Source organism: Drosophila subpulchrella, chromosome 2L (assembly GCF_014743375.2).
Source record: "Drosophila subpulchrella strain 33 F10 #4 breed RU33 chromosome 2L, RU_Dsub_v1.1 Primary Assembly, whole genome shotgun sequence".
NCBI classification, from domain to species: Eukaryota; Metazoa; Arthropoda; class Insecta; order Diptera; family Drosophilidae; genus Drosophila; species Drosophila subpulchrella.
Genome location: NC_050610.1, coordinates 10,029,665 through 10,048,673, shown reverse-complemented (window position 1 = coordinate 10,048,673; position 19,009 = coordinate 10,029,665). Strand labels below are relative to the sequence as shown.

The 19,009-nt window shown below is 34.9% G+C and overlaps 3 protein-coding genes and 2 long non-coding RNA genes across 8 annotated transcripts; 1 reads left to right on the top strand and 4 right to left on the bottom strand.

The window, feature by feature from the left end:
• Positions 1-1,086: 1,086 nt before the first annotated feature.
• On the bottom strand, positions 1,087-2,758 carry LOC119547600. Its single transcript, XM_037854520.1, has 4 exons — positions 2,606-2,758; positions 1,505-2,167; positions 1,328-1,450; positions 1,087-1,276 (listed from the first exon to the last, which is right to left on the bottom strand). Exons 1-4 carry the CDS (start codon positions 2,667-2,669, stop codon positions 1,245-1,247), a joined length of 882 nt encoding a protein of 293 aa, XP_037710448.1. The 5' UTR covers positions 2,670-2,758; the 3' UTR covers positions 1,087-1,244.
• Positions 2,759-4,150: 1,392 nt separating this feature from the next.
• LOC119547644 lies at positions 4,151-4,825 on the bottom strand. Its single transcript, XR_005219238.1, has 4 exons — positions 4,675-4,825; positions 4,462-4,619; positions 4,338-4,408; positions 4,151-4,282 (listed from the first exon to the last, which is right to left on the bottom strand). It is a non-coding gene; the product is annotated as an uncharacterized LOC119547644 (long non-coding RNA).
• A 90-nt stretch (positions 4,826-4,915) lies between these two features.
• On the top strand, positions 4,916-5,491 carry LOC119547642 (male-specific sperm protein Mst87F). Of its 4 annotated transcripts, none has more exons than XM_037854582.1 (3): positions 4,916-5,063; positions 5,120-5,354; positions 5,408-5,491. In XM_037854582.1, exon 2 carries the CDS (start codon positions 5,136-5,138, stop codon positions 5,292-5,294), a length of 159 nt encoding a protein of 52 aa, XP_037710510.1. In that variant the 5' UTR covers positions 4,916-5,063; positions 5,120-5,135; the 3' UTR covers positions 5,295-5,354; positions 5,408-5,491. The 4 variants fall into 4 exon arrangements, with proteins under 4 accessions (XP_037710510.1, XP_037710509.1, XP_037710512.1 ...); XM_037854581.1 differs by having other exon boundaries at positions 5,403-5,491; XM_037854584.1 differs by having other exon boundaries at positions 4,960-5,054; positions 5,403-5,491.
• Positions 5,492-6,100: 609 nt separating this feature from the next.
• Positions 6,101-6,725, bottom strand: LOC119547971 (male-specific sperm protein Mst87F-like). Its single transcript, XM_037855022.1, has 2 exons — positions 6,585-6,725; positions 6,101-6,521 (listed from the first exon to the last, which is right to left on the bottom strand). Exon 2 carries the CDS (start codon positions 6,502-6,504, stop codon positions 6,343-6,345), a length of 162 nt encoding a protein of 53 aa, XP_037710950.1. The 5' UTR covers positions 6,505-6,521; positions 6,585-6,725; the 3' UTR covers positions 6,101-6,342.
• A 9,557-nt stretch (positions 6,726-16,282) lies between these two features.
• Positions 16,283-17,732, bottom strand: LOC119547746. The gene is made up of 4 exons (XR_005219249.1): positions 17,048-17,732; positions 16,731-16,930; positions 16,616-16,647; positions 16,283-16,540 (listed from the first exon to the last, which is right to left on the bottom strand). It is a non-coding gene; the product is annotated as an uncharacterized LOC119547746 (long non-coding RNA).
• Between the last annotated feature and the right edge of the window lie 1,277 nt (positions 17,733-19,009).

The window sequence follows — 19,009 nt, the reverse complement described above, 5'->3', positions numbered from 1 at the left end:
TTACTTTGGAAATAATCTAATTAACTGTTCGTCTTATTCTTAAAGCCAAATTGTGCTTGGTTTTTAAATCCACCATACTAACACAAAGTGTAATATACGAATACAGGTTATCCTTGGTCAAACAAAGACATTTAGTGCTCCTGTCAGCGCTTTTCCTCTTCACTCCAACTGCTGCTGCTGCCACAGTTGCTGTTTTATTTATTGTTTGCGCTTATTTGAGTCAATTACGACAAACGGAGATTGTTAATTGTTTTCCTGCTCCTGAGCCACCAGCGACTGCTCAAGTCCAGGACAAACAGTCCGCATCCTGGCCACAGGACCTGGTGCCTTTGGAGGGCTCCCCCACTCGGTGTGTTATTATTTATTCGCCCTGAGATGGCTCTTGTTTTCGCTGGACTATCTGTGCTGTCCCGTCGGTCTGGTCTAGTGTGTTCTGTTCCGCCGCATTTGGCATTTGCTCTCCAGTTGTTTACCCTTGTTTGCTTTTGGCCAATAAACGGGCCATCTCGGTGCCGTCTTTAGTAGTTCTCTTGGGTCGCGTTTAATGGCGCGTTTAACATTTCATTTGGTCCACATTGCTTCTTGTAGACAGATGTGGGCTATGAACTCCCCCCTTTTGCTGTTGACTTGTTGTCGAGTGTATTGCGTAAACTTTAATTGACTGTCAGATCATCGAGGTAAAGTTTTAATTAATTTTTAGCCCAGCCTTGGTAAAAGTGTACTCGTGTGACAGTGACAATGGCAAAAAGTGCTCTCTAAATACTTGAATATTTGGATAAGGATAAGTGGAGCATGGTACTTTAATGTCCTATTAATTGCTTAGAAACCATAAATCATTTAATTTCCTTAAAGTATACTAATTAGACAAGGCAGCTCATAGAGTAATTAAAAATATATATATTTATTCTTTTACCAAAATCAAAATATACAAAATGCACAATGTAATTTGCAAGTGGTATTTTTAAAAACTAGACCTTATAAAAACGAATAGAAAATTTGAAGATTTTATTCCCATTGCAATTTATTACCTTATTTGTCAAATAATAATAAATGTCAAGGATGTGCTCATCTTTTCTATTTAATTCATTTTTATTTCAGTTTATTGTTAGTGTATTTAATTGTCAAATGATGTTCTCAAAACGTAATGTTTGCTTAACATGTTTGAAATGGGAATAGGACAAAACTTAACGTGATTTGAAATTCGCTTTCATATTTAACATATGGAGAACAATTAAATCCAAGCACTATAAGTCAAGACGAGGGATAGATCTGGAACCTGTAAATTCATCAGTTAATTATCATTCAATTCTTTTAACACTAAGCTTACCTATTTTCCACTTAGCCAGGGAATTTAAATTTTTAGGAATCGGTTCTTGAGGAGCCTCTGTCGGTTTATGCAGACTCTTTTGCCAATCTGGCTTGTCTTCCGAGTTCGGATTAGTAATGGAACCTGTTAATAAAAGATTTAAGATAATTTCTCATAAAGGATAATGCCAAGTCTTACCTATTTTCAATTTATTCACGGTCCTGGTAATTTTATCAGTTTTCTTTGGCTTTGTGTCTACCTCAGATGCTTTTTGTTTTGGTTGCTCAGCCACCTGCGGCTGTACAGCCTGTTTTTGAGCGTTTTTCAAGGGGGATTTTTGACGATCCTTAGCATCTTTTAAACCCGCCTCATCGGAACTGTTGGCCTCCTTGGAGAGTTTCTTATATTGCCAACGTACACTCTGGTTGCTTTGCGGCTTGAAATCGATAGATCCCGTGGAATGATTTGTTTCCATACGCCTAGGTGGCGCACTTGAAGATCTCGGGCGCTTCGTCTCCACCATTGCGATATTGAGGCTCATCAAATTGGCCAGCTTTTGGGCCGTCTGCGGCTCCTTGGCCAATAGTTCTTCAGCAACACGATCATTTCGCTTCTTTATGTAGTGCGCCTTGAGGGTCTCATTGCTCCTGCTGAGCTGGGCAGCTGCCTTCTTCAACTCGAGGGTCCTATTGTGCTGAGGTTTTCGGCCACTTTCCACCAGCAGGCTCACCGGCGAGTTTTTCGACCACACCAAAGATTCAGTCACCTTTTTGGCTGTCTCGGTAGGGACTTCTTTCTCCGATGTCAAAGGGTGCTCAGCTACGTGAGCATTTCTTGATTGTCGACACATGAAAACAGCCACTACAAAAGAAAATAAATTCTTTTATTATAAGATAATTAATAATGCGATCCCTATAGTTTATCTCGGAATTTAATTCTACAAGCTCTTTTTCTCGACTTAAAACTCCTATTGGCAGTCCCCCATTAAGTTGGCCTAGGAAAAAGCTGGCGCAACACATGCAGTGTACATCAGCGGCCGGCGCACATATATCGATAATCTACTTCGTGCAAATTACTCACAATAAAAACTGAGAATCTGAGCCTCAACAAACTCTTTAAAAATAAAAGTTAACGAAAAAAACGCATATCTCTTGTTAGAGAAATCTTTGATTAGGGCCGTCTTCCATAAAACTACTTTATTTTTATTAAAACGTTGCAAATATCCCGAGTTTTAATAGTAATTCATTAACCAACGAGGCTCTCATTCAAGAAGGTGGTAACTGAAAATCATTTACTTACCATTGCGCCAGTGACTTAAATGTTTCGAAATATTTGCAGCACCATCAATTTTATGCAAAGCCATAATGTAACTTAAAATTTTTTACGTATAAATTTTTATGTTTTAAACCGGTCGAAGTGTCGTTCCGAATAAAAATAAGATTTAGCCGCTCATTTCTTTTGAAGCATATAATTACAATGTCAAAGGCAACTTGTTCCAAATTCTTCTGCCTTGTGAATAATACATAAAAAGTGTAACTCTGCTGAAAGGGTTCAATAATGGGTCCATTAATTAGTACCCTATTAACACCGACTATTGAGAGTCCCCAACCATTTTGGGTGGGCCGACAACTGAGCAAATCCTTGGGTCTGGTCCCTGCCATTCTTTAACCAACCTTGACTATCATCATCAGTACTGTCCCAGACGTGATTTCCTTGAGGGCCGTGTTGTTCGGAACTCGGAAAACTTTCTCACGCATCCGCTCGCCTTTTTTTTATAGGGAGCCCCCGAGGAATGTGGGTGGGGCTAGCAGTCTTTAAGTGCTGGACCATTCTTGCGGCTTTGATTTTGTTTACCTTGCTACATTTACCATTCAGCGTTCGTGTATCGCTCGTCGCCTAAGCGCATTAAAAGTTTTTTTTTTTACCCAACCTCACCATTCCTTACCTCACTTCCATCCTTGCTTTGTATTCCTTATTTTATGTGCACTTTATCGAAAGCACATCACGTTTTGCACCTGATTTGCTGACAATCCCTGGACATTCTAAACGGAACCCATCAATGCGGAGCTTAAATTCCCAACCTTTCACCCGAGCTGCATACGAAATGCTGGGAAAATAATTGAGATTAATTGTTTTGAGAAGTATTTTAGCTGAGGAAGTTCTCAACTTTGTAATCCTGAAGAAGCTTTAATTGATACGCGTGTGCACCGTTCATTTTATCACCCAGTTTGTCCTTCATAAAGCACTGACTTTTAGCACATGGTTAAATTACCACAATACCATTATTTCCGCAAAGTGCCGGATTACGAAAATGGTATACTTTCAAGTCCATTAAACAGCCATATTTGCTTTGCAACAGAGGGGACAACTCTATTGAACTGCACATGCACATTACAAATTTATAAACTGTTGAATTGGAAAAAAAAGAATGCGCCATTCGAATTTTTCTAGATATACAAAGACGAGGATATTCCAGTTCTCTGAAACGGTTAAGATTCAAAGCAAGTGTGCCGACTAAGTAAAATTGTCTGGTCTAAGTCAACATTTCAAATATAGTCAAAACTGAATATATATTAAATATATATTACATAAATATATATCATACATATTTATGCATTTATTTCCCTATCACTTACACTTAGTATACCAACAGGAAATGTTCTTTAATTTATAATCCTAAATCAAACCAAAGGCATAGTCTGCCCTATAAAATATTTTTGTAGGTCCCGTAGATCTCAGGAAAAAAGTTGGAATCAAACACATTTTTAAGTATATTACAGAAATGTTTTAATTAACAATAAGTTTGTATTTAGTGTTATTGAAACCCAATAAAATGTGAACAGATACTGCATACATACACATTAGTTATTTGTAAACTAGAAATAAATTGACATTTCGCTAAGCTGTATCGTATTTCACGTAGTGATGTGACCGCGAGATTATACCACTGGGAGAGACGGCCTATTTAACTTGAAGCTGCGATGAAAATTGGTTAATTGATATGACTTATTCGGGTATAACTAAAACATACTGTAGTTTGTAATAGCCTTGTATTATTAATATGCGATAAAGGCGATTTCCTAATTCCAACGTATGGGCAACCTGAGAAGAAAAGACTTAATTAATGGCAACTGATTAGCCAAAACAATACTTACCAGGATTTTGGGAGTATGAACAAGTCGTTAGTATTGGGTCTTATTTAAAGTTGTGCTGACAAATTGTGCAAACGGTGTACAAATCGGATGTAAATTGTTATTTTGTATCGTCAAGTCCGCGGAGTGCAAGCAAGCCATTTGGGTGTGTGTCGAAGATCCTTGAAAAAAGACGATTTAGAATGAACTTAAAAACAAACAAAAAATAGTATTTACATTTTTTCCATCATTGGAATTAGGATTTTCACAAAATTTGATGTTTTACATCTTACACAAAAATTTAACTTTGGAAAAATCCAAGACAAAACAAAACAGATGTTGTCTAAACGAAAGGTTCTCTTACAATGTGCATATATCGACCGAAACTCATAGATCAGCTAAATCAGCGCCTACTATGTACTCTAAATGAAAATATGTAGTTCGTGTCGAAAATATTTATCTCCAGAAAAAAGGAGGCCTTGGAATTTAAATCGAGCCAAATATTTTACGTTGCTGTCCCACCAACATATCCAGATTAGTTGAACATTGAAATTCGAACTCTTCGGACGGTAACGGGACGATATAATCAAAATTAAATTTATATTTTTCAGTGCCAAGCGAGTACCGTAAGATAGATTTTATTTTTGTCATAAAAACTAGAGAATAATCTACCTTTATATAGGACAAAGTAAATCAACATGTGCAGCTTCCCTTGCTATCCTTGTGCCGCCCTGTGTCCCTGCGGCGGAAGTGGACCGAGTGGATTCTACGATCCTTGTTTTGGACCCTACAACGGACCCTTCAACTCTTGGTGTGGGGCAAGTGGTCCAGGCTTTTGGGGAGGTAGATGCTGCTAATCGATCTGAGCTCTACTATCCTTAAATACTTGCTTGCACAGGAAATTTAAACCGTTAAAGGTAAACTACCCAAATCTTGTCGATCTTTACTTACAATGTATAATATAGAACAGATCCCTTGCAACTTGAAATGACAAAAAGGACAAAAATTTACGTCACGAAGAGAAGAATGTTTATCGAATAAATTGTTCAAAATATTTGTTGTTTAATTATTGAGGTCGGGTGTACCAAGTTATTGTATAACAATTGATTGAGGGAATTACCATTCCCTCCTAAGTGGGCGCTAAAAATTAGGCGTCGTGTTTGGTAGAAATATTTAATGGAGGGAACCTAGAACTTCAGGTCTTCAAAAGCTTTTTTTATAAACGTGTACATTTCAAAAAATGAAATTGGTTCCAAAAATGTATTCTAAATTTAAATTTTTTTAGATTTTACATGTCTTCAAGTCGTTTCATGTATAAAAAATTAGCAAATACTGTAATCGTTTTTGGAGGGAAAGCTAAAGTCAGAATTACACAACGGAAATCTCATCCAAGTCAGGGCCACCTATACGAAAATATATTTGCGTATGAAACCAATTTGCAGACCCTGAAGCTTTTTTTTTAATTTTGTTTGGTATACCTTAAATTGCTCATAGGCGAATCATATAGGCGAATAAGGTGGACCGCCCTATTCTGAATTAAAAACCAGGAATCGGAAATTTTTTTATCTTGGCGATTTTTGATTTTAAATGCAAAAAACACCGCTCTTTTTAATCTTGCCCAGTGTTGACTGGTCAAATAAAAATCGCCATTACACTAAAAGAATATTCTCCATATGTCTGATGTATTATTTTATTTACGAACATTTTATGTCCCAAAGCCTTGGGAACATAAATTGTTTAACTACAAATTTTAATTTTATGGTTTTCATCGGATAGAGTTGAAAAACCAATTGTTTGGGACTGTCGAACGAGATGGGAATTAAAATTCATGAAGTTTTCCTCATTTTTTTCTGCAAGCGATCACAAAAAGACCAGTTTGGAAGTTTCTTCACCAGTGGAATAATATTAGCAGCAACGTCCACCCCAGAATCCAGGTCCACTTGGGCCACACCAGGAATTAAAAGGCCCATTGTAAGGTCCGAAACAGGGGTCGTAGAATCCACTGGGTCCACAACCGCCGCAAGGACACAGAGCGGCGCAAGGATAGCAAGGATATCCGCAGCACATTTTTGTCTGGTCAAATCCTAAAAAGAATTTACAAAAAAGTTTAATACTTATCACAGGATTTTTTTTAAATTTTAACTCACGTTCTTCGTCTAACACAAAAATAGGAAATTTAAATCGAAATATATTTTCGACCTCAAACTTTCAACAGCCCAAACGAATCGAGTATCGGTGTATAACTGAATGTTATGTACTCATGCTGTTATATTGCTAAGGAATTTAATTCCAAAGCCCACTTATTTTGAAGGTAAAGATTCATATTAAACGTACATTTCATATCTCAAAGCTCCTGCTTAGTCCTTTCATACCTGTTACTATTATAAAGTCTGGTTCGCAGTGTGGTTCTGGTTGTCTTGCTTTCACGTTTTGTATAAAACTACATATTGCAAGTCATAACATTTTTGATTACCACATCATGATATAACATTGTATAAAAGGCATCTGCAAAAGACGAGATTTCTGCTGGTACTGCTCATGTCAGCAAACATACGATAGTAATATATGTTTTTTGACTTTGTAAAGGTTGTAACGAAGAAAGTAGGTATAGTAAATGAGAAACCACTTTTTAGTTTAATTATTCTTACTTATTCCCTCAGTTTCATTTCCTTTGATGAGTAAACATTTGGGTAAGTAAATAAATTGCCTTTAAAGTCTGTATAACTAAGTTTAAAACCGCTGGAGCCGACGGAGTTATTTGAAACTGTCGTAACTTAAAATGATGGAAAGATGGGCGGAAATTAATGTGGATGCATCCATTTACACTTCCAAAAGCTTCGTGCAGGAGACAGCTGAATAAATTAAAAGCTATTAGCCGCCATTTTCGGTGGTTTTTTGTTGACAATACGTATACGCCACATGTGACAGCGACAGCACCTCAGCACTTTCGTCAGACTCCATCCACCACTTGGCCTCCCCTTTGTTTTGCCAACAATTAAGTGCGAAATTGTGCAAATTAGATTTTGCGGGATCACACACTCTTTTAATTACAGCCAACGTAAACTTCTTGACAGAGCTCCATATGAATTAATTAGCAATTAAAAGTCTTTTGAGCCGGATGTCTGCCTGCCTCCAAAAAAGAAAGTGATGTACATATTTAGGTAAGTAAGAGCTGAGTAAAAGATATACAACCAGCATATTTCTAGGTTACATTGATGCGAGTAAGTAATGTGAGTAAAAGTAAAAGTCGGTTTCCTTAAAAAACAAGGTTTATATCTATAGATAATTGGGAGTCTTTAAAAGCCTTTCTAGTAAACTATGATATATGATGCTTAAAGTTTTTCCAAAAATAATATCCAAGTAACCAACATAATCTGCTGTTTTCCCTAGACCAAAATATTTATACTGTATCTATTTATTGAAGTGTTCCAAAGTGTGATGAATAAAAGAAAATTAAAGTAAAGTAAATAAAGTAAATTTTGATTATATAACACCAAAATCGACAACTTTATAAGATTAAAATTTTTATTGTTAGTACCGCTCAGTTAAGATTGATTTGCAGAAACAACAATGTGAATTTTGTGCTTGAGGAATGCCTAGCCCATTGTGCACTTGAAGAGGAGAATGATTGATTTCCCATAATGCCTGGCGAGAGCAAAGAAAGCGGCTTTGAGTTTTCTATTTGAGTTTTCTGTATGAGTTTTGATTCTCCTCCCCGTTGCCGTTGCCCAGTTTTTGTTTTTAAACTGGAGCTAAGTCAAGACGAGGGGAAATAACTAATTATCAATCAATCATATTGCCCCAAGATTCGCTGAGCTATGCATAAAACAAAAGGAAAAGTTATTCCAGTTATCCAGACAGGCAAGGACTTTTTCTCAGCTCAGGTTTTGGCTTTTTCACATTTTTTCTCCACGAATTTAATTTTCAGCTGTCAATTGGCATTTATTTTGGTTTATTGGTGATGACTTTAAAATTGTCAGAAAATACGAGAGCTATGCATATAAAAGGTCAGATGTGAAGGGCTTAAAAATGTGTAGGTCATACAACACACTAAAAAAAATTGAAACAGTATAAATGAATACGTGCATATTGAATTGAAAAATTTAAATAAAATACAAAAACATAATGTTTAATACAAGACATATTAAATTGGAATATTTAATTTGAAAACATGTAAGTCAAGGCAGTAAATATTAGTAATGTTTACTTTAAATATTTAAAGATATAAAAAACAATAATTTCATATTATATTCACATTTTATAATCTTAAACATTTAATCTTAAAATTAACTATAAATGTTTAGGTAAATATTTCATATTTCATTGGCCACAGTATTAAATAAAGAACCACAATGGATGAAAAACATAGCATATATATTCAAATTGAATATAAAATCCATAAATTTTCTCCGTTTTTTATCAGTGCATGAAAAAGTTTCAAATTGGACTAAAAAGTGGATCAAATTAATGGTAACTAGCCTTGGGTCGATTTTTCGCACTCATGTTTCATTATATTTTGTTATTATAGGTATTTAATATTATTATACCCGTTACTCGTAGAGTAAAAGGGTATACTAGATTCGTCGGAAAGTATGTAACAGGCAGAAGGAAGCGTTTCCGACCCCATAAAGTATATATATTCTTGATCAGGATCACTAGCCGAGTCGATCTAGCCATGTCCGTCTGTCCGTCTGTCCGCCCCCAAACTTCAAAAAATCGTAAATATGAACGTGGATATCTCGGAAACTATCAAAGATATAGAATCAGGATTTCAGATTTAGATTCCGAACCTTTGTACGCAGCGCAATTTTGATACGCGAGTATGCCACGCCCACTCTAACGCCCACAAACCGCCCAAGCCTGTGGCGCCCACAATTTTCATGCTAGATACAAAATTTTAACTGAACTGTATCGGTCTCGTCAATACCTATCGATTGACCAAAAAAAAATTTTCCACGCCCACCCTAACGCCCATAACGCTTAAATCTGTCTACCGCCGGTAGGTGGCGCATTTCAGTCTTGCTTTGCTGCTTGCTTATTTCCATTTCCCTTTGGTCCCTTTAGCTGAGTAACGGGTATCTGATAGTCGAGGCACTCGACTATAGCGTTCTTTCTTGTTTTATTTAGGTAAGTGTCTATAGCAAGTTCTCAATCTAAAGGTAGCGGCTGTATAAATTATTGTTTACGATACTTTTAGTTTTTATAACTTGATCCAAAGAGTGGATGATTATTATATGCTCAAATACCATGAAATGTATTGGAAATATAATAGTTTGTAATAAAATGTAACCGAATACGTATAACCCTTCGTTCGTTAAACCCCTGTCAAGAAAGGGGAGACTAATTTAATTTTTCAAACTAAATTTGGCACAGAAGAACCCACACGAAATCCGGGGAATGAACCCCGTCTAAGTCAACTAGTCGTTTTGGCCATTTTGTGGGGATACTATACACAGAGAACGTGTTTGGAATTTTACTCTTTTACTGCTTGTGCCTTTCTGATGATGAAATCAAAGCGAGCGAGTAAACGGATGAAATGAATCCCAGATAGGGATTCCAAGAGACGTGTGGTTATAGTAAATTGTTTTAAATTTTTATGGGGGAATGCATAAAGTTTATTGGTCATTAACTGCGGTTTGTAATTCGCAACACTCACGTGGAAAGTTTTAGAAAGTTACAACTTACTTGCTCACTTACTTACGCCTTCTTCGGTTGCCAACCAAGCGTTGGATTTTTCCAGCAGGAAAAACCCAGGATGGAGATCTGTGTAAGAGCCGTGCTTAAAGTTCGAGCAAAGTTTTAATTTAAATTGAAATGCGAGTGCAATTGAAGCGAATCGGTTGAAGCTGCCTGCCACCTTGATTGACGCAATGAATGATTGCCAGGAATCGAATCCTGCGGCTGTAGCCTTGGGCTGGAGGAGTTGAAAGAGGTGGGTTCTGCAGAGGACTCTGGAAACGGCAAGTTTTATGCCTAGGATTTATGTTCCTGACACTTTTGGTGCGGCACCTTCTGTCGATAAATCGCATCTGAAGTTGAGAATGCGACTAGGCGATTCGTTTCATTTGGCTAGTAATGCCAGTGATCGATTACATAACGTTTCCCATGCATTTCAAGTACGATTAAGTTACTCGGGAATACTTTCTCTATTTGCTTTTCATTTAAATTACTTAGTTTGGTCTCATGAAACAAACAATAGTAGTAATACATTAGACTAGGTCAATTTGCAAAGGGTCAACTAAGGTTGGTAATGAATTCTATAAGAAGTAATATCAAACAAATGACAAAATACCACGTTTGACCCCATAAAATGCAAATAAAATGTTTTTTTATTTTTTAAAAAACTATCAGACATATCTTAGCAGACACTCCCAAAGAAGACTGATATATCTGGCATTAATGGCATTCTCCTTAGGCAGTGGACTAAAGTAGAAACCAAACAGGCAGCAAGATCTCTGCACATCCGCATTACCAACATGAATGGCTGATCTTATTATAATGATAGCCGCTGGCCAAAGAGCTCGTAATAGCTAGTGACCCAGGCCGACCTTTGACTGAAAGATGCTTTTTGTTTAAGAGGCAGTATTCTGTTTATTGAAATTGCCAATAATGAATGGTTCGGCACAAACTGCAACCAACAATGCAATTGGTTATCTATTGGGCACTTGCTTATTAAATGCAAAGAAAATGTTATGGGTTATCAAGATTAATTTTAGTTTCAATGTAATAATTGATAACAAATTGCGTTTATTAAATATGAGGTATATTTTTTAAATCTTCGGACTTTAAAGTTACCCATAGTAAATACACATACATTTAAACTTCGTGAAGATGAATCACGCAGACCAATTGAAATTTAATGTTAGCCATGACAATAGGCACTAAAATTCTAAATTCTAAAATAATTCTCAAGTATTTTAAACAAGAATTCCATGTTATTTTAATTGTGGCATTAATAGATACGATTATAAGACTTTCGCTCTTTTACATAGTTATTCGAAGTACACTCGAATCATTTCTCAATAATAAACAATTTAAGCAATTTGCTTTTCATTACATATTACTCATTTTCCTTATTTTTTCTTAGTTTTTTTCCTCTCAATTATTGTTGCTTTTATTTTCCCCGTACTCCCACTAAGGCCATACATGCTTAACGTGGATTTAAAATGCGTGCTCATGCAATTTCTCACGCAAATCCTTTTATTGCACATTTGGCTTATGCCGGGGGTTTACGTACCAATTTCGAGCGCCTTCCCCTGGCCACGCCCCCTATCTGGATCCAATGTTGCTGCCCTTTTATTTGACCAGCCACCGCTCGAGGGCCAACTGTGCCGCCTACTTTATTGGTCACATAACAAAAGATTACAGCCTCAGCGACGGGGAATGACCCAAAAAAGGGGAACATCGGGGGCAGTTGGAAGGCCAAAAAAATCGTTTCGGACCGTAGATGTGTGGCGATAGGAATCTTTATGTCTACGTTGCTATAAAAATATGATGAGAATTTTATTTATATAATATTACAATTTTTGTTGTGATTTTTTCCCTTGGCTTTCCGCCTTGTTTGTCCTCAGTTGACTGTTGATTGTTGGTTTTATTGGTCAAGTGCGGGTGACAAAATATAAGCAATTTAATATTAAGCTTGGGATGACATTCCCTTTCAACGCAAAAAAACGATATTTGATCTTTAATTTGTAGTCCAGTGTTTTAAAAATTTTGTGCGTAAAATATTTTAACTATATCAAACAAGCGGAACAATTTAACTCATTTCAGAAGCGATTACTATACTTAATAGTTCAAATTAAATAAAATTAAAGTTGGCAAATCAATATCAGATATTTAGAAGATATGCAAAAAGATTGATGAATTTTTAAAGATTTTTTAGGATAACAAAAAATGGAAATTAAAGTTTTTCTCCATTCTTGCATATCAAACCATCTATGCAATGCTTGAAACTCAGCTTTTAAGCTCCAACTAACGAATTCTATATCCACAAGAGGTGCTCCAGTATATTTGAAGGCACTGGGGAAAAGTTTAAAGATGAAAACAAGAACAATAAAGATTGGGATGGTCGACAACAGGGTTCATGAAATTTTAAAAGAGCCTGGGAAAAGACTTGCTGAGGAATCTGCCGTATGTGAAGTCGAGCAGCGAAAGAGCTCTTCAAATATTCAAAAGTCATTCCATTACTTAACTGACTTGAAAATGCTTGCAAACTGAGTGAAACAAGAGAAAAGCATTGGCTTCTCGACTTTATTTTATTATTTGGCCCTATCTGCCTGCTGAGTTGGGTGTAAAAATGCCATGACATTTCCTTTGTAGAACATTTGTAGTTGTTGTCGATGCAGCGATTTCAATATATGTTTAGGTTCTTGGCCCGCTTTTGCATTTTGGCAGCCTGACAGTCTGGGGCATTCAATTCGCACTGACAGTTCGGATGGGATAGCGCTATCCCATCGCCAAAGCAGCAGACATATCAAGGGGCGCCAGTTGGACTGCTCTCAGAATGGGGGCCAAGAGATATTTTATCCCAAAAGGCTGATGAGATGCGCTTTACAGCCGCCAAGGGGAACTCAAAAACTTCCTTTGGGTTCTCTTTACTCACACATTTTTCAGTATTATTGACCCTTCCGTTGAACTTTAAACTATTTAAATCAATAGGAAAACTTTCTAGCTTCAGAACAATTACCAAGACCCCCTTGGGTCTAGAAACTAAAGGCATTAAAGTCAAGACACCTGTTATCAGCAGGGTTGGGAAAGGTACTTCATTTTTTTACCTATAGGCAAGGATACAGGTGTTGTGCAAAAATAAAAAGGTAAAGGTACATTATTTCTACAGTACCTTTTATGAATTATTTTTAGCCATGTCAATGATTCAATAAAGAGTGTTGTGTTTTGTGCATTTACAAATTACTAAAATTTGTATATGGCCTAATTACAATAGCTCCTAATTCTGGGTTAGGTAACCTGTGCTAACCAATTTTACAGTAGGATTTGACTACTTATTACAATATTTCTTAGTAACAGGTACTACTAAATTGTAACTCGATAAAAGTATCTGGGTATGTAACAACACTGGCTATCAGGTCCTTTAGCACTTTGTTAACACTCTCAAAATATGGTTATTGACAGCTTGTCGGATTTTCCAACAAACAACAACTTCAAATCGATTACACGAAAGTGAGGTAATTGATGTCAAAATGTCAATTAGCCGAAAATTAGCTTAAAGCCCAGGTCGGCAGCTTAAGAAATGGCTCTTCAGGAGCTGAGGGCAATATCTTAAACTTGGTCTGCAAAATCGATAGCCTAAAGTGTTTAATTGGCTTTGTGTGACCCACACACATAGAAATAGATTTACGATCGAAAAATATTCAAATGAAATTTGCATAAGCCAACCGCCTACATCTTTGTTCCCAAGCCTTGAAAATGAAAAACGACAGGGATAACAGACTAGATTGCAGCTCGTTGAATCGAAAAAAAAGGACAAAAAGTGAGCAACTACGGTGGAAAAGTTGGAGCACTAATAGAAGGCATGGCAAAAAGACGAGGGTTTCTTCTGCGATTTTCTTAGAACGGTCTTTCAATTTCATTTCGCTGAATTCATTAGATGTAATTACAAAATCACAAAGAAAAGCGCATCTCGCGATGAATCAACGCTTTGTCCAACCTCCCATTGCATTCATTCGGCCAGGAAACGGCTATTGAGATCTGAATATTTAATTGATTAGGAAATGAGTTGAGGCCGGATTGCAGCTGCCGGGCCAAGATTTCTTGAGTACGTCTTTTGTGGCTGAGGAGGGCTCGCGGTATTTGCAAATGCATCTGCAATATGAATGGTAATTAGCCGTTGATTTCGAGGAACTGTTTCCAAAGGTGCATATCTTAAAGCCACATTTAAACGAAACTTATCGAATAAATCCAAGCTAAAACTGGACATAAACTTAAATTAAAAATTTGTTTTGTGAAATATTATTTATCGAACGGAATTAGCAGAACACATTACACACTTTTAGGTTGCCTACAATTTTTTATTCATCTTCTTTTCGGTGAAAAAGTAAATAAGTGTTGAGGGATTTGACATCCAAATGGTTTTTATAAATACTCTTAGTTTTATAAAATACCTATTGGTTGACCTTTGGTATTGAAGTGACTGGCTTCATTTTTTTGCACTTAGTTTTTTAATTTTATTTTTTTATTTACTCCAGCTTTTAGTCACTAATATTTTACTTTTGGAAAAATGTATAATACAAATATTATCTTAAAATTAACAATTTTAGCCTTACTTATTAATCTACAAGACAACTTTTTTACCTTTTTCAAACAATTTTCTATAGAGAAGCATTAAGTTGTTTATAATGATTCCCCTGTTTTATATATATACAGTTGGCTTAAAATGCTGTAAGCAATAAGGCCAAATGTGTTTTTGCTCCATACAAAATACACCCATAAAAACAGCGACCAAATTGTACTGTCAACTCGCGCCATGAACTATTCATAAGCCAAGTGTTGACTTTTGGTTCTCCGAGGTCTGGGGCCTTGCAGATACAGATTGCCTCTGGCCCTGGTTACACCCATTAATATCGTGCATTAGTCAAGCCCTCATTTGTATGGGGAACTGCCTTTCAGGCCTGGAAACCTCCCAGCACGCAAGAGCTAATCTTTTTCCTCGGGACGGCGAACGCAATATGGGCGGCTAAGGTTTTCCATGCCTCATTGGAGAAGTCGATGCTCACATACATATTTATGATCACTCAATTACTGGGGGCGGTGCGAGGGGAACTTCCATTTCGGTGGGCTGGTATTATTTATTCCAGTTTGTTTTCTCTGCCATTTTCCTATTCTCTTTCCCAATCCCACTTTGTGTTCTTTTTTTTTTTGGCATAGAACTGCCCGTGCCGGGCATTAATGTTAATAATTTACTTGGGAAAAGTGCGGCAATGTACTCGTAAATAGTTAAAAATTATATTTGATTACGCAGGCCTTTAGTAGTAAACCTCAAACACACTTACTATTTTGTCTACGAAATAGGGATTGATTTTCTTGACTCCACAAATGTTTGCACTAGAATTGAGATAAATTGTTTAGTAGGTAATTTGAGTAAGTGTTGAGCAAGTGTGAGATTGTAAGCTTTATAAGATAGTGGATTCTGTGTGTAAAAGACTGGGAATTGTATTAAGTTACAAATCATCGTAAGTAGGTATATAAAGAAACCTAAAAAATTATATTATAAAGCTTTTGTTATTTTACAAATAAACATTTGTTTATTATAATTTATATAGAGCGCAAGGAAATTATTTATACCACACTGATAAAAAAAACGTAGTAAATCCAAATATTTCATATTCAACCCAAATATTTTTCGCTTTGATTTTCATCCATTGCGGTTTTTATTAAATTTAAATATGCGCATATTAACCTTTTTTTCCATATTAAATTTAAATATTTTCGGAATAGATTTTAATATTTTAAATATTTAAGTTAAATATAAGCCATATTTAATTTAAATACAATGCATATTTATATATAATACAATGAATATTTGATTTTAAATTTTAAAAATTTGAATTAAATAGTACACGTATTTAATATAAACTGAAACCATATTAAATTTGAACATTTTAATAGTTAAATGAATAACCGAAATGTTAAAATTCAATATAAGTCATATTAAGATTCAATACTAGACATATTTATTCAAAATATGCCAATTGTAATATTAAATATGATAAGTATTCAAATATTTTTGGTACACTAAAAAAAATTAGTACACAAATTTTATTTTTGATTTTTCGATTTTATTTAAATGTTTATTTTTCATAACGGCTTGCTGGAAGGTACAAATAATACACTTACATTTATTTTACAGAGATCTGTATACAACATATTTTTTAGCATTTACATCATACATGTGCATTGGATGGCTTGAAAACTCTTCAATGTTCTTAAGAACTAATACATTTTTAATTTTTCCGCATTCATATGCCTGCAAATGGTTATTACAGGCTACATACACAGTTGTCAATTCATAAACGAAAAAAAGTACTTTAAACAGTTTTAGAGTATTACCAACCTTAATAGCTAAACAATAATTTGTTTTGTAGGTTATCTGTGAAATAAATAGTAAGATAAAAATTAAAACTATAGATATCCCTTTAAAGAGATTAAACAAATTTTAAATTACCAATAGTCTCTGCTTTGGTAAAAGATTTGAACCTGAAAAAAAACAACAAAAGAGCACAAAAAAAATAAATAAAAAGCCAAAATCTGAATGTAGTCTGACTAAAATTATAAATTACCAATTCCAACGCCCGGCATGCTTTCAAAAACTCAGCTCAGATGGGTTTTGTTCCATTTTTCTAAGACAAGATTCCAGTCTGAGATCTGCCTCATTAATTACGTTTTTCAGCCAAGTTTCGTCAAAATCGAGCAGTTTCCACTTTTTGTTTGGATCGCAACAGGAACCTCGAAGATGTAATCAAGTTTAATACGCTTCGTTCTGGAATTAGTATATTTGCAAGGAATGAAATAGAAAAAAGTTATTATTTATTATAAAACCTACTTTGCCTTATTCTTACTTTTAAAAATTTATTTATTTCTACGTTTTTTTACTTACCCATGACTTTGCCAGGAACGGTAAACGCACGCTGTGTGTGGGTAGATGTGTTACAGCAAATGTACATGTGTGTGTTCGCTAAGGCAAGCTCAACTTTGTTGGCGACCAAGCAACGGTAAACGCACGCTGTGGTATATGTATGTATGTGTGTGTAGCTGCACTTGAATGTACATATGTACATAGTATGTACTACATACGTTTCTGAGAACCGAAAAATTTAAGCCACTTTACAATTATTACAAACTTCACTTTAGTTAGATTTCTTTTTATCCACTGCGTGCATATGTATGTATATATATGCGTGTGAACGCGCGCGCTATTTTGTTGGATTCTACGAAAACGAAGTACGGGTGAAATAATTTGATAATTTAAATTTAACTTTGTATGTATTTTTTTATGTTTAGGCTATTTATTTAGGCTATCACTTAAACAAACCTCCTACACGTCCTACTTCTTTGGCTGCAATTATGAAATGGCAAGCGTCGTGCTGTGTTGAAGAAGCGGAATCAATTGTACATACATACATATGTACATATGTATGGCCGAATACAGTTCAAAGAAAAAGACAAGCCGCGATATATGTATGTATGTCCTTTCTGTCTTTAAATGTAGCTGCCCACATACACACTTATTTATTTAAATAAACTTCACATCGATTTTTTGATAGCGCGATCAATTGTCCTTTTTGGCTTTGATAGTTGCTGCCCACACATTGAATATTATGTTTTTATGCCGACTTCGCTTTAATGAAGACCCGACACGTCCAACTTCTTCGACTGCAACTTTTCAATGGCACGCGTCGTGAAGTGGTAAAGAAGAAGAGTCATAGATCAAAGCAAACGCGAAATAATGAATGCGTGTAGCATAGAACAAAAGAAAACCGCCAAAAATTATCTTAGCGCCCGCGTTTGTTTTTTGCCCATTTACATTCTTATTTACATATGATTGCCAATTTACTTTAATGTATATCAATTTGTTTTTAAAAATGTGCATATAATGTTTGGTCTGAACAGTTTATGAAATAGATCTTTTTGTAAAAGAAGTCAGCTTAAAATTAAAATATTTCTTTTAAATATTTCCGTACTTAAAAACGGACAGGGCAGAAACTTATATTTAAATATGAAACATATTTAAAAGTTATTATACAAATAAGATACATTTTAATTAATAAATTTGTATGTAAATATAAAAGATATTTTCTTGAGGTGTTTTTATTTGATATAAACACTGAAAAACCCTTTCAAATTTACACTTTCAATATTATTAATACAAACATTTTTATTTTAAATATTAAAAACTCTAAAATAAAATAATTTGAATACTTAAAATTAATATGAAACATTGTTAATTTAAATACGGATTTTTTAAATTCTGAAAATATTAAGGATAAATATAATATTTTTTTAAATAAATATACCCAAATTTAAATTAAATATGCTCTTCTTTGATTTAAATATTTTTATATTAAACTAGGCAATTTAATATGTTTCGTATTTAATATAATGTTTTTTGTATTAAATTTAAATATGAAATTTGAAATTTTGGATTCAATAGGCGCATATTTAAATTTACTATTCCATTTTTTTATCAGTGCAGTTTAGACATTTTCTAAAATAACATAACATTACTCATTTGTATTCTAATTTTGAGACAATTACAAATTGTCTCCAACTACTTTGACATTTTTTCTAATTATATTGGGCCTTAAGCTAGAAGGAGGTAGCGTTATATTAATTGATTGTTTAAATCCAATAAAGAATAAATTTAAAACTAAAAGTGACACCTTCTGAGGCTTTGACCTTACAAATTAAAATTTATTTGTTTTATTTTTAATTTCCTCACATGTCTACAGCTTACAGGTAAGGCAAAGAATTACCATTTTACATGGGCTTTTTCGTCTAGAGATGGTTCTTAATGCAGTTTTCTTGTTAGCTGCCTGCATATGAAGTGTGGCTAAATGGT

Coding starts and splice junctions, on each gene's coding strand:
- LOC119547600 (XM_037854520.1), bottom strand. CDS start 2,669: ATGGCTTTGCATAAAATTGATGGTGCTGCAAATATTTCGAAACATTTA. Junction 2,168..2,605: donor TTTAAGTCACTGGCGCAATG/GTAAGTAAATGA, acceptor TTTCTTTTGTAG/TGGCTGTTTTCATGTGTCGA. Junction 1,277..1,327: donor CCTGGCTAAGTGGAAAATAG/GTAAGCTTAGTG, acceptor ATGAATTTACAG/GTTCCAGATCTATCCCTCGT.
- LOC119547971 (XM_037855022.1), bottom strand. CDS start 6,504: ATGTGCTGCGGATATCCTTGCTATCCTTGCGCCGCTCTGTGTCCTTGC.
- LOC119547642 (XM_037854582.1), top strand. CDS start 5,136: ATGTGCAGCTTCCCTTGCTATCCTTGTGCCGCCCTGTGTCCCTGCGGC.